General features: G+C 37.2%; 1 protein-coding gene across 3 annotated transcripts in view; it reads right to left on the bottom strand.

Moving 5' to 3' along the window:
- The window catches only part of AKAP10 (A-kinase anchoring protein 10), an 88,278-nt gene that overhangs the window by 58,898 nt on the left and 13,658 nt on the right, over nt 1-15,722 (bottom strand). For 2 of the 3 annotated variants that reach the window (XM_058559643.1, XM_058559642.1), the window contains exons 3-4: nt 6,900-7,082; nt 3,274-3,831 (exon numbers count right to left, since the gene is read on the bottom strand). In XM_058559643.1, coding sequence (XP_058415626.1) covers nt 3,274-3,831; nt 6,900-7,082 — 741 coding nt within the window. The remainder of the gene's footprint in view (nt 1-3,273; nt 3,832-6,899; nt 7,083-15,722) is intronic. The other variant, XM_058559644.1, reaches the window with a different exon arrangement.

Below are 15,722 nucleotides of genomic sequence, written 5' to 3'. Positions count from 1 at the left end.
GAATGGCTTAAAAAAAAAAACAAATAAACAAAACACTGATTATACCAACTGCTGGCAAGGAAATGAAGCAACTAGAACACTCATATATTGCAAAATGGTACAGCCACTCTATAAAACAGTCTAACAGTTTCTTACATAATTAAACACACACTTAGCACATAATCCAGCAAACCTACTACTAGGTATTTGCCTGAGAGAAATAAAAACTTTGACCACTCAAAAACCTGTACATAAATGTTTATAGTAGCTTTATTCATAATCTTCAACAGCTGGAAACAATCCAAATGTCCTTCAACAAGTGAATGGACAGTACCTCCATACAACGGAATTCTACTTAGCAATAAAAGGCAATGAACTATTGACAGAAACAACAACGTGGATGAACTTCAAAGCCATTATGCTGAGTGAAAGAAGCCAATCTCAAAGGCTACATACTGCATAAATTCACTTATATGGCAGTCCAGAAAAGGCAAAACTACAGAGACAGAGAATGGATCAGTGGTTGCCAAGTGTTGGGTTAGAGGAGAGTTTAACTACAAAGGTGACAGAACTGTTCTTTATCCTGACTGTGATAAATGTTACAGGAATCTATAAAAGTGTTAAAATTCAGACAAGTATATATCAAAAAAGGTCAAATTTACCCCATATAAATTTTAAAAATAATGAAAAATAAAAGAAAATCTAGTGTTCTTTTAATGACTCCACTGCTGTTTCTGTTTTTTATTGAAATAAATTACCACCAAAACAAAGACAGTTTCCAAAAACAATAAAGTGTATTACAATTAAAGAAACAGACTTTGGACTTTCATTTCCAGACACAGGTCAGACTAGATGTTCAAAAAACCTCTTCCCAATACTGAATTCTCCCAAAATGCTTTTTAAAAGTACATCAGAGCTTGTGGTAAAGTAAAGGAAGCAGTGAGAGGCAGGAACAAGTACAGGCAGTTCCCTTATCTGAAACCTTTGGGGCAATATTTTAGAGCTCAGAATTTTGGGAGTTTTTACAGAGGTAATGCACTATGTTTACATATACCATACTAATACCTCAGCAGCATGGGGGAACAATACCCCATAATCAAAACACATTCATACTTGTGCAATAAGTTCATACTAGTTCAAGTTTTGTTTATTTTAAAAATAAACTGTGAGAGTCCAAGTTTTCTAGATTTCTGAATTGCAGATAAGGAATTGTGGACCTGTAAGGGCCAGTGCAAATCAAGATCGGCAGAAGTGCAAGACAAGGAGGACATTCACCTGAGAAAAACCACCAACTCCAAGAGACTTGAAGCTTGCACTTTCAAGGGCAGTTGCTCTGGGTCCAAACAGGGTAAAAGATTAGATCAAAACCACACTGAAGGTCCTAAGAGTTTAGGGCATGAAAAACCCAAGACAAAAATTTAGTTTTAAGTGGTACCAGAATGCTAGTGAAGCTGGTCCCAGATGCATGGCAAAAGCAAAAGCAAATACACTCTGGAATAACTCAATTCAAACAGAGTCCTCAAAGGATTGCCATAGATAAAAACCCAAAAACATATGTTCACAGCAAAAAAACACTAAAATCACAAGCTACCAAGAGTGTGAATCTGAGGAAACAAATAAATGCTGAATCAGATTCACAAAAAATTGTAGATACTGGAATTATCAGATAATGAATATGTTTAATAAATTTAAAGAAATAAAAAATGGGCTCAGAAGTGGGATAAAGGAACAAGAAACTAAAAAACGACCAGGCAAATTTAAAGAAAAAAATAATTTCTAGAAGTGAAAAATTCAATAGCTTTTATTATTTTTTTTTAATAACTTTAAGATTAAAAAAAGTTAAAAATCGATTCACTAGCAGATTAGACCCATTTTAAGAGAGAATCAATGAACTAAAAGGTAGATCTGAAGAAATCATCACTAATCTGAAAAGGCTACATACTGTATGATTCCAACTATTTGACATTCTAGAAAAACCAAAACTATGGATATAGTATAAAGATTAGTGGTTGCCAGGGATTAGCAAGTAGGGAGAGATGAATAGGCAGAGCACAGAGGATTTTTAGGGCAGTGAGAATACTTTGTATGATATCATAAGACAGACACATATTATACATTTGTCAAAACCCACAGAATGTATAACAGCAAGAGTGAACCCTAATGTAAACTATGGACTTAGGGTAATTATGATGTGTACAGGTAGGTTCATCAATTGTAACAAATGTCCCACTCTGGAGGGGGATATTGATAATGGGGGAGGTTGTACATGTGTGGGGGCAAAGGGTACATGGGAAATCTCTGTACCTTCTCAACTTTGCTGTGAACCTTAAACTGCTCTAAAAAAATAAAGTCTTAATAGAAAAAAAAAAGAAAAAAGCAAACAAGGAAAAATTAAAAAAGAAATGACCTAGCCCTTTGAGAAACAAAGAATAGACAAGATGAAAGAGGAAAATATCGAGACTGTCTAATTAGAATTTCAGAAGGTGATAACTGAAAAATTAAAAGTATGCTTAATTTCCAGACTAACAGAAGAAAAAAAGAAAGAGGTGCTGTTGTCAAAATGCCTGGGCTTTAATTCTAGCTCCCCACTTACTGTATAACCTAGAGCAAGTTACTTAGTCTCTCTAAGCCATGGTTTTCTCATGTGTAAAATGGGATAATGCCTACCTCATAGAGGTGCTGTGACTATTAAATAAAATCCAAGTATAGCACTTAGCACAGAATTCAACAAACATCACCTGTTGGCAATTAAAAAATAATTTTATCTGCAAAGTACAGTAAAATAGTAATAAAATTAAGACTGAGACAAGGATGAAATAAGCCTATCTACATAATGGTTTGATTTCAAAATCTGTAGAAGGGAAAAGCAGGAGGACATTTGACCCTTCTTCATTTGTTAACTCAATGTTAACATCCTTCTTAGAGGATCCAATCACTGTAGATATCCCTTCGGTTTCTTTTTTGCCCTGAGCTAACATCCATGCCAATCTCTCTCTATTTTTTAGTATGTGGGTCACCAGCACAGCATGGCCACTAACAGAGTGGTGTAGGTCCATGCCAGGAAACTGAACCTGGGCTGCACAAGCTGAGGGAGCTGAACTCAACCACTAGGCGTTCCTTTTTCATACATCGATCCTACTCCAGAGCACTCTCCAAATCCTCCCAAATTTGCAAGTGGAAAAGGAAACTATTCCAATCCTTTTATTCCCCATCTCAAGTTCTACTCTGTAAAATTATTTAAAAAACAAACCAACAAAAAAAGAGGATAAAGAGAGAAGAAAATCAAATACTTACTTTTCATTAACTTTGCAGATAATTCCTTTAGTGGAGAAGAGGGACTATTTCTACTGGCTACTATAAGTCTGGAGGAGGATTCTTGGGTTTCCAAGGAAACTTGATGAGTTCCTGTTCTGGCCATTTCAAGATGGAGAGAATGGGCACTGTCACATTCCTGGGAAAGCAGCAAGTGATTCTGAATGTTGCTAGTTCTGTTATTCAGGTCAATTCCTTCTGATTGCCTCATAAGCAATTGGGCTGAGCTAGAATCCTCCAATCTCTTTTCAAGAGACTCAGTTACAAAAGATGCTGTAGTTTCGAGCTTTTTAGACGGGGAGACAGGCTCAGCCAATGAGCTCTGCTTCACTGTGTTCAGACTGTGTGCTCTTATTCGGGACCAGGTTGTAGAGTGAAAACTTTCAGCCTCTAACCAAAATTTAACCAAATGCTCCATTCTCCGAAGTTCCATGAATTGAATGAAATAAGGAAGGACGATAGTGTCATGCAAGACTTGTTCAAGTGTCTTTGAAAGACTTGATTTGGTCTCTTGAGTCTGGTAGTCCAGACAAGATCTGCCTAAAAGAAGTAAAAGAATTAGCAGTTCAGTAACAAATAATTTAAGATTGACAGATTAGTTACCTTCAGCATTAGTGGTACCAGAGTTCTTGAATAGAGTTTCATTCCCTAGCAATTTAAATGAATAAAGAAATAGAAATACTATAGTTTTGGTTTCTAAACAAGCAAAAAAACAACTGTCCAACATTTATTTAAAATTACTAAAAAGGGGCTGGCCTGGTGGCACAGTGGTTAAGTTCGCACGCTGTGCTTCGGGGGCCCACAGTTCCCAGGTTCAGATCCCGGGTGTAGACCTATGCATTGCTCAATCAAGTCATGCTGTGGCGGCATTCCATATACAAAATAGAGGAAGATGGGCACAGATGTTAGCTCAGGTCTAATCTTCCTCAGAAAAAAGAGGAAGATTAGCAGCGGATGTTGGCTCAGGGCCGATCTTCCTCGCCAAAATAATTAATTAATTAAAAAGCTCTTTGTTACTCAATTAATCCTCATATCTCTTTTAATGGCAATTCAGACCATATAAATCCTTAAGAAAAAATCTTATCCTAGTCCTAAAGAAAAAAGGCCAATAAAAATATGAAAAAATATTCCACCTCATTAAAAATCCCACAAAAGCAAATTAATACAAGATAACATTTTTGCCTGTCAAATTGGAAGATTTTTTTTCAAAAAATAATAACAAGCACTAACAAGGGCACAGCGAAACAGGCAACACTCTGACCCACTGATGAGAATGTAAACTGGCAAAACCTTTTTGGAGGAGCATTCAGTAACAGACAGCAAAGCCTTAGCAACCTGTGTGATTTTCAATCCAGTAACTCCACTTGTAGGAATTTATCCTGAGGAAAAATTGTGGATACATGGATACAGCTAGGAAGATGTTATGAATTCTCAGCATTATTTACAACAGAATAAAGAGTAGCTCTGGAATTTTATCTTGAAAAATAAAACTAAACTTAATAAAACTTAATAAAAATAAGTTATTTCACATTTAGCTAAATTTAGGTTATGATTATAACCACAAGCTAATTATTAGAATAAACAAAAAATCAATTTTTTTTTTTTTACTTTCACAGCATGACAAAAAGAGGTTTATTTTCATAAAATTAATGCGGGCTTCATCAATTTTTCAAAAGGGCTTTCCTTAATCCTTTGATGTTTAAACCATTTTCTTTTGAACTTCATGTAACATCACCCTTGCTGACTGTCTTACTGTCAGTGTTAACTAGTCCATCTTTGTCAACATCACTTTCATGAACTTCAGAAAGGACTTAGAATTTTTTTTAATTAGACTTTTAATTTTGAGATAATGCTAGATTCACATGTAGTTGTAAGAATACAGAGAGATCCCTTTACTTAGTTTCCCCCTGTGGTAACATCTTGCAAGACTATAGTACAATATCACACCAAGATACTGACATTGATACAATCCACCAAGCTTATTCAGATCTCTCCAGTTTTACTCATACTCATTGTGTATTTAGTTCTATGCAATTTTATAACACGTGTAGATTCGTGTAACCACCACCAAGATACAAAACAGTTCCAAGGAGACAAGGATCCCTCATGTGGCCTTTTATAACCACTGTCCCCCATCCCTAACCCCTGGTAAATACTAATCTATTCTTTACTTCTATAATTTTGTCATTTCAAGAATGTTATACAAATGGATACCAGACTGTAACCTTGTGGGACAGGTTTTTGTCTCTCAGCATAATTCACTTGAGATTCACTCAAGTTGTTATGTGTATCAATAGTTTGCTCCTTTTTATTGCTGAGTTGTATTTTATGGTATGGATGTACCAGTTTGTTTAACCATTCACCTGTTGAAAGACATCAAGTTTTTGGCTTTTAACCTGCTACGAACATTGGTGTACAGGTTTTTGTGTGAACGTTAAGTTTCCATTTCTCTGGGATAAATGCCTAAGAGTGCAATTGCTGGGTCATATGGTAATTGCACATTTAGCTTTATAAGAAAGTGGCAAACTATTTTCCAGAGTGATTGTACCATTCTACATTCCACACCAGCAATGTATGTAAAACCTACAATTTTACTTCGTGACTAATACGAATGTTGTTTGCAGCGTGCTGCTGAGCGTGACCCACAAAGACTCTGACACTCTGGCTTTGAATATACACAAATGTTAAGCAGAGAGACGTCAAAAGAGGGGCTAATTTTATAGGAAAAATTAGTGATTTTTATTTTGTATTTTATATGATGGATTTTTTTCAATTTATGATAACATGACACACAATTTTTATAAGTGCAGAAATTCAGGTAACAAATACTCAGAAAACAAGGATCTCCTGCATGTCTTTTCTTTTTTTAGGGGGGGAAAGGGAGGAGATAGTTTAACATAACAAGGATCCTACTATATATACCACTATGTGACCTGCTATTTTCAGTTTAATATATCTTAGACATTTCTCCATGTCTTCCTCAGACGTTTAAATGGCTACACAGTATTTCAGAAAATGAGTATGGGCATACCACAATGTGACTACTTCTCTACTAACGGATATTTATATGTTCTTCCTAATTTTTTGCTATCACAAACAATACTGCAACAAATAGCCTGTGTGCATATATGTGAACATATCTGAAGGCTAGATCTTATATTTTATTTTTTGATAAATACTTAACTGCCTTTCAAAAAATCTTCACAAATCTCCACTTCCACTAAATTGGGGTGGCTATTTCTCTGCATCTCCATTAACATTCAAATTATCAAACTTTAAATATTTGCTAATATCTTAGAACATTAATTCATTATTTTAATTTGCTTTTCACTGAGTGTTAGTGAAATGAAGTTTCTTTTTCATATATTTAGTAGCCAAATATTTCTTCTGGAAATGGCCCATTTTCTATTGGGCATGCTTTATATTTTATATTTATAGGAACACAACACAGTGTCATCCATTACACTTATAGCTGTTATTTTAGTTTAAATACATTTTTTTCAAAGCCCCTTCCAATAATACAGTTCAGTATCCTCTGGCAGGAATTTCACATCTAATACTCAAATCCTTCCTCCTATTGGAAGTTAACAAAAGTGACAGTCACTTACCCAGGTCACCAAAATGAGCAGCCTCCATGTGGCTTGGCTGCTTCTTAAGTGTTGCTGTCCTGCTACTTGAAAAGGAGTCCATGTTGGCAGAAATGGCATTGATTGCAACATGACTTGGTCCTGCAGCCTCCAGCAAGGCATGGTTTTTAGTGCTTTTTTGTGGGGAATGTACAGATACTGAAGCTGTAATTTTTCAAAAAATTGTTAAAAATTAAACACAATTCGATAGTCCAAACTGTCTCGTAAGAGAGCTTTAAGAGAACTTTGAAAATTAAATTTTGTAATACCTCTCTTAAGTGAGTAGACTCAACAAAAAATACTTAAGGGAAAGGTAAATTAACCAAGCAGTATAAAATTGGAAATACACACCTATTATTATTTATAACTCTCAAAATACTGTGCCAAAAATGGAACTTAAAAAAGAGATCTTTCGGGCTGGCCCCATGGCTTAGCAGTTAAGTGCTCGCGCTCCCCTACTGGCAGCCCGGGTTCGGATCCCAGGCACGCACCGACGCACCGTTTCTCCGGCCATGCTGAGGCCGCGTCCCACATGCAGCAACTAGAGGGATGTGCAACTATGACAGACAACTATCTACTGGGGCTTTGGGGGAAAAGAAAAAAAGGAAGAGGATTGGCAACAGATGTTAGCTCAGAGCCAGTATTCCTCAGCAAAATGAGGAGGATTAGCATGGATGTTAGCTCAGGGCTGACCTTCCTCACTCACTCACTCACTCACTCACTAAATGAATAAATGAATAAATAAATAAATGAATGAATAAATGAATAAATGAATGAATGAATGAATAAATAAATAAATAAAACTGTTTAAAAAAAGAGAGAGATCTTTCTTTAAGAATGTCTACTGAGGATAGAAAGTACCAAAGGCAAGAAACATTCTGAAATATGGACCCTTTTGAATTCCGTTATCCTTGCTTGCCCAAGAAACAAAACTAAAATTACAGAATAAAAGCTTGGGGTGGGGGGGTTAGAAAAATACTCTTTAGAATACATATTTTACTTTTTAATAGAGTAATAAAATTTCACTACCTAATAAAAAACATTTATGATCAAAGTTCAAGCTGCTTAAAGATAAAGTACATTTAAAAATTCACAAAATATATTTTGTTTAGTAGTCTGAAGAAATATTAATATCATCCTTTTGACTTCAGAATAAAGAGGTTAGTTATCAATATGTTTTTGTGTGTGTGTGTGTGTGTGTGTGTGTGAGATCAGCCCTGTGCTAACGTCTGCCAATCCTCTTCTTTTTTTGCTGAGGAAGACTGGCCCTGGGCTAACATCTGTGCCCATCTTCCTTCACTTTATATGGGACGCCACCACAGCATGGCTTGTCAAGCAGTGCGTTGATGCGCGCCTGGGATCCGAACCGGCAAACCCCAGGCCACCGCAGCAGAGCGCGAGCACTTAACCGCTTGTGCCACCGGGCCGGCCCCATCACTATGTTAATAGGAAATAATCAACTCGATATTACACTATCCAAGTAACCCTATGAACTTGTTGCTTCAGCTGAATTAAAATTCCACCTATCCCTGAAGATATTATGCTAAGCGAAATAAGTCAGAGAAAGGCAAATACCATGACTTCACTCATATTTGGAAGATAAACACAGAGATACAGAGAACAGATTGGTAGTTACCAGAGGGGAAGGGGGCTGGGGGAGGGCAAAAGAAGTAAAGGGGCACATGTGTACAGTGATAGATGGCAACCAGACTTTTGGTGGTGAATATGATGCAGTCTATACAGAAACTGAAATATAATGATGTACACCTGAAATTTATATAATGTTATAAACACATGCGACCTCAAAAAAAAAATTCCATCTACCCTATTTATGCCACACAAATACCAAAGACTCTTAATAAAGGTTTTTAAGAAATTTTGGTTAGTACACTGCTATAGCAAGAAGGACAGCACTTAGCATTCCACACCCTAAATATAAATAACTCTCAGATAACTAAACTTGTATCTACTAGCACCACTTATTTTATTGAGCAGTCAACAGATAAGTGCGCTCAATCTTAGCAAACAGTTCCCAGACACAAAATCTGAGTAATACTAGGTAATATTTCTTATGAAGAATACATAGTACTGTAATTCAATCTATTATTCTTTGAGATGTATTTATAGGATAAAGCAGATAAGAACGTGAATGTCCATACCTGTTTTCCAGGTTATCTATTCTTATTAGTCATTAAACAAGAGTTGGGAGAATTATGCAATAGAGGTGTCTTCAAAGGATTTTTTCAATTTTAGAAGGAAGTCTTTTTTTTTTAATTTTCATGATAAATTGAAGGGAGCAAAATCATTTTAGCAAGTTTATAAACAATAATAGCTAGTTTTATTGTACAAACAAGCTACAACTAAGATTGTGTAAGAGCAAAGAGACTTTCTAATTGTTTCCTGATTAGATGTGTATGATGATGTAAAACGCTATTAATTCATTTGTGCAAACCTTTTCTCTTTGTTAACTTCTCTATTAGAACTAGCAACTGATTTCACACGCTCCTTCCTAATGCCCTATCTTCCTTTGGTCTCCATGGTACTACACTCTGCTCAATTTCCTCTTCTATTTGTTCCTCCCTCTCATTCTTTTAGTACACATTCATTAAATAAATAAATAATAAACGAGATATGGTCGCCTGTCATGACTCCTCTTATTCCTAAGGTTCTCTGTTCTTCTTTTTTTCTTTCTGCTAGAAAGCACATTATTCTCAAACCTTCAATTATTACTAGAGCAATCTTTTTCAAAGATTTTTTTTTAGCTGTAAGCTCCCTTTTTTCTCCAAACAATAAGCATATGTGGGAACCTGATATGTCTGTAAAATAGATAAAATAGATATCTAAAACCTAAACAGGTATCTAAAATAGATAAAACAGAGTTAACTGTAACTCTAGTTGATTCAAGGGGAAAGTCTCATGCATGCCCTTGATGTGGGTCCTCTCCGCAACAGCTCCTAGGGTACACCGCTGTGGAAGTGGAACCCAGATGGAAAACCACTGACCTGTGTCTCAGACCTATCCTTTGATCTGAGCTTCAGTCCTGTATCTCTAATTATTTATTGCTAGCCATTCTCACTTTGACTTTATCATCTCAAGACCAATTTGTTCAAATATCAAACTTATCACATCTTCTTCCAAACTAATTCTCCTTCTCAATGTCTCTGTCTCTGTTCAATCTACCAGTCTCCAAAGCTCAAAATACTGGACCCATTCTTTTTCACTATATCTGTTTACTAGCCAAGATCTGTTGACTTTTCTTTTAAGATGTTTAAACATCTACTTACTTGTTTATTTTCAACACCACACCCTTAGTACAGATCTTTCCGTTTAACAGCAAAAGAACTTCTAGAGTCTCTATCCTATATAACTCTTCCAGACTACCTTTCATAAATATCATATGTAAAGCATCAACATCCTGTTCAAAAGTCTACAGTGGCTCCCTGTTTTCTCTGTTTCAACTCTCTTTTCTGGTCTTTAAGGCCCTCTACAACCTGATCTCAATCCATCTGTAAAAATTAAGGCCCCTCTGCCCAATATATACTCAAAGAAATAAGAGGCTGGGCTGGTAGGGGGAAAAAAAAAGAATCTCCTCTTTCATTCAAATATTTCCTATTATTCAACTTTTATACAGTTAAGTCTCATTACTATGAAGGCTTCCATACACTTCAGAAAACATTTGCTGATCTCAAATTCCTCTGAACTTGTTGGAATAATTCACTTAATTTAACTAATTCAACATATTGAGGGCCTACTCTGTTAAAACTAAATAATAATAGCTACCAACATACTACCTACTATGTACCAAGCACTGTACTGGTTTCTCGGTGTACATTTTTCAGGGTACATTATTTCATTTATCTCTCATAACAATCTTGCAAGACCAATATTTTCCTCATTTTGGAGATGAGGACACAAGCAGAAAAAAGTTAAATACTTGGCCCTAAGTCAATGAGCTAGTAAAGAGTCATTTCAACAGGCAGGATTTCAATGCTGGTCTGCCAGACTCCACAAAATCACTTTTATCTTTGGTTAAAAACTCAGACTGTAAAATTATTGTGTGTGGGCTGGCCCCGTAGCTTATCGGTTAAGTGCTCGCACTCCGCTACTGGCAGCCCAGGTTCGGATCCCGGGCGCACACCAACGCACCGCTTCTCCAGCCATGCTGAGGCCACGTCCCACATACAGCAACTAGAAGGATGTGCAACTATGACATACAACTATCTACTGGGGCTCTGGGGAAAAAAAGCAGGAGGACTGGCAATAGATATTAGCTCAGAGCCAGTCTTCCTCAGCAAAAAGAGGAGGATTAGCATGGATGTTAGCTCAGGGCTGATCTTCCTCACAAAAAAATAAATAAATAAAATAAAATAAAATAATTGTGTGCATAACATATGTAAATGAATGTCTCAAAAGTACCTCCCACCCAATACACCAAAACTAAACATATAATTTCCCAGCTTGGTTCTCTACCAGTCACATTGTCAGCCAAGCAAGAAAAGTAGATATCAACCTTAAACCTCTCTCTCCTTTATACCATATTTAATCAATAACAATGTTCTATCCTTTTTAACTTCTACACTGATCTGTCCAGATCTCTTCATTTCCATACTGATCTAGCCCAAGCTATCTGTGGAATCATTTGATTAATGTTCCTTTCCCCTACCAATCTGTAAGTCCAATGAAGGCAGGATCCAAGTCTTTTTTGTTCACTATTACAGCCACAGTTTTCGTCTAATGCCTAGAATAGAATCAGTGCTCAATAAAAGGTATAGTCATGCACCACATAATGACGTTTCAGTCAACGACAGATCACACATACAACAGTGGTCCTATAAGATTAGTACCATACAGCCTAGGTGTGTAGTAGGCTCTACCATCTAGGTTTGTATAAAGTACACTCAATGATGTTCGCACAACAACAAAATCTCCAAATGCCGCATTTCTCAGAATGTATCCCTGTCGTTAACTGACACATGATTGTAGATATTATTTTGGTTTATTTGCTACTGTTCTGTGTCTAAGTTTGTCTTTCTAATTACACTGCAAACTTCTGGAGGGCCTGTTTCCCGTACTGCTTCCATATTATTCTAAGGTTAAGTCAGTGAATGCTAAGCACAAATTATGTACTGTCATAAGTATAAGCATGGAATTTTTCAGCCTGGTACAGATTTAGAAGTTAGGTAGGCCAATTCTCTCATTCTACAAATGAGGAACCTGAAGAAAGTTACATGACTTCCCAAGGTCATACTGTTAGTAGCAGAATTTAGGGTAGAAAATTAGTGTGCCTGAGACATCACAGTCTCTTGCCTCTACTACAATCAGATCTAGTAGTCACAAGCTTCTGCTTGCTAAGGACTTTAAGCCTTTATTAATGCCAAGGAGATTTTTCCTAAAGAAGGCAGTGTGAACTAACGTGGGATCCAACTGGCTTTAAATTATCAAAAGCCAGCAGAGAATAAGGCTGTAAGGTACCCTATTTATTCCCCAATCTTATAAATCTCTTAACAAGTTATAATTAGTCTCTCTCTGACAAATTGAGCTCATAGAGTTAATACTCAATGCTAGCCACACAACATACAAACATTTGAAAGAAAAATCTAAATAAGTAGCAATCTACAGATTTCATAGAAATAAATTACATTTACGAAATTTATATGTAATGGCTGTGGAAATAATTTCCATTGTAATTTTCCCATTCCCATCTTTGTACATTGACATAATGAAGCCAGTCAAAACTACAGCAGAGATTACAATCTAAAAAAACATGCTCTAAGTGACGTCAGCATCATGGCGGAGTGAGCTTTCCCGTGAATTCTTCCCCCACAAAATACAACAAAAGTAACAGCCACAGACCAACAACGGAATCCAAGACAGTGAAAAGCTGGAGCGGAGGGATCCACACTGCCGCACATCTGATAGCGGAACGTGCTGGGCCCCCAGAGGAAGTGGGGAGAGGTAAGGAGAACTCCGCTCCCTCCCCATCAGATCAGCGATCCGGTCCGCGCGGCTCCCGGGGGGGGGGGGGGCCCTCGGCGGGAAACTGTAGCTCTTCGGGCTCTCTCAGCCAGTGGGAAACTCCCGCACAGAGGGCTCAGAGGAGCCACAGGGCTACCATCAACATCTGAGCAACCCAGAGAGCGGATAAAGAGGGGCAAACGAGAAGCCTCCCACGTCAGGGACCCAGAGGGCAAAAGAGAGAGCTCCCCCCTCCCCGCAACCCGGAGTCTGCAGCTCGACCAGATCTAGCGGTCCGAGGCAGACCTGAATAAACTGGACTGGACCCGTGGATCGCAGTGGGGAAAAGAAACAAAACAAAACAAAACAAAACTGCGGATCGCAGCAGAAAAACTGGGGCAGAGCGCAGGGGGCTTAGACTACACAGCCCTTTACCACCAGACAGTGGCGGCAGGTGGAAATTGCAACCAGAGACTTCCAGGATGAGGAAAATCAAAACCAACACAGGAACCACAATGCAAAAATATATGAAATCACCAGACCAGAAACAAAATGACAAGCACCCAGAAATCAACCCCGAAGACACAGAAATCCATAAACTAAATGACAGAGATTTCAAAATAGCTATCATAAAAACACTCAACGAAATACGAGACAACACAGACAAACAATTAAATGAGATTAGGAGTTTCTTCACAAAAGAGATTGAAATCATAAAGAAAAACCTATCAGGGCTGATGGAGATGAAGAACACAATGGAGGAGATAAAGGAGAATCTGGAATCTTTAAAGAACAGAGCTGACAATATGGAGGAAAGAATTAGTACTTTAGAGGATAGGAATACAGATATACTCCAGATGGAAGAAGAGAGAGAACTAAGACTAAAAAGAAATGAAGAAAGACTCCGAGAAATATCGGACTCTATTAGAAAATGTAACATAAGAATTATAGGTATTCCTGAGGGAGAGGAGAGGGAAAGAGGAACAGAGAGCCTATTCAAGGAAATAATAGCTGAAAATTTCCCAAATCTGGGGAAGGAGCAGGAAATACCAGTAAGCGAAGCCAACAGGACTCCTATATATATTAACAGACAAAGGCCTTCACCACGACACCTAGTGGTAAGGCTAGCCAGGGTCAACGACAAAGAAACAATATTAAGGGCAGCTAGACAAAAACAAAAAATAACGTACAAAGGAACTCCCATCAGGCTCTCAGCGGATTTCTCAACAGAAACTTTTCAGGCTAGAAGAGACTGGAATGATATATTCAAAATACTAAAAGACAAAAACTTTCAGCCAAGAATACTCTATCCAGCAAAAATATCCTTCAAATATGATGGAGAAATAGTAACTCTCCCAGATAAACAAAAGCTAAGGGAGTTCATGGCCACGAGACCTCCGTTACAAGAAATACTCAAGAAGGCCCTCAGGCCTGAAAACAAGAGAAAGGGAACACAAAGCTTGGAGTAAGGAGAAAAGTAGGTAGACAAAATCAGAGAAATAGTAGGTCTTTACCAGAATAGGTTAGCAACCACTTAAATACTAAACTCAAAGATCAAAGGAAGAAATTCACCAAAAATAAATTTAACCTCATCACTGTAAACACACAGCCACAACACAAGATAGAATAAGGTATAACAAGAGCAACTTAGAAGGGGAAGAGGAAAGTGACTGAATTGACTTAGTATAAGGAAATAGGAGGCTATCAGATAATGGACTATCTCATACAGAAGATTTTTTGCCCAAACCTCAAGGTAACCACTAAACAAATAATCAAATTAAAACCACATATGATAAACAAAGAGAAAACTAGAAGAATCATAAGACAGAACAACCAAACTGAATTGGCAGTCCAAAACAAATGGGACAAGAAACAAAGGAAATGCAAAAGAACCAGAAAATAAGTGACAAAACAGCAACATTCAACCCTCATATTTCAATAATTACCCTAAATGTAAATGGATTGAACTCTCCAATCAAAAGATACAGAGTGGCAGGATGGATTAAAAAGCAAGACCCAACAATATGCTGCCTTCAGGAAACACATCTTAGCACTAAAGACAAGCACAGGCTCAGAGTGAAAGGATGGAAGACAATACTCCAAGCTAATGGCAAACAAAAGAAAGCAGGTGTTGCCATACTCATATCAGACAAAGTAGACTTCAAGATAAAACAGGTTAAGAAAGACAAAGAAGGGAAATATATAATGATAAAAGGGACACTCCATCAAGAAGACATATCACTTATAAATATATATGCACCCAACATAGGAGCACCAATGTACATAAAACAACTATTAACAAACCTAAAAGGAGAAATCAACAACAACACAATAATAGTAGGGGATCTTAACACCCCACTTACAGCAATGGATAGATCATCCAGACAAAAAGTTAATAAAGAAATATTAGACTTAAATGAAAAACTGGACGAGATGGACCTAGTAGACATATACAGAGCACTCCACCCAAAAACAGCTGACTACACATTCTTCTCAAGCGCGCATGGAACATTCTCTAGGATAGACCATATGTTGGGAAACAAAGCAAGCCTCAATAAATTTAAGAAGATTGAAATCATAACAAGCATCTTTTCAGACCATAAGGCTATGAAACTGGAAATGAACCAGGAAAAAAAAACTGGGAAAGTGACAAAAATGTGGAGATTAAACAACATGCTACTGAACAACCAATGGATCATTGATGAAATTAAAGGAGAAATCAAAAACTATCTGGAAACAAACGAAAATGATAACATGCCATATCAAACCATATGGGACGCAGCAAAAGCGGTCCTGAGAGGGAAACTCATAGCGATACAAGCCCACCTTAACAAACAAGAAAAAGCCCTA

Source organism: Diceros bicornis, chromosome 18 (genome assembly GCF_020826845.1).
Source record: "Diceros bicornis minor isolate mBicDic1 chromosome 18, mDicBic1.mat.cur, whole genome shotgun sequence".
NCBI lineage: Eukaryota > Metazoa > Chordata > Mammalia > Perissodactyla > Rhinocerotidae > Diceros > Diceros bicornis.
The sequence above is the reverse complement of the archived record's forward strand: the minus strand, read 5'-3'. Positions and strand labels throughout refer to the sequence as shown.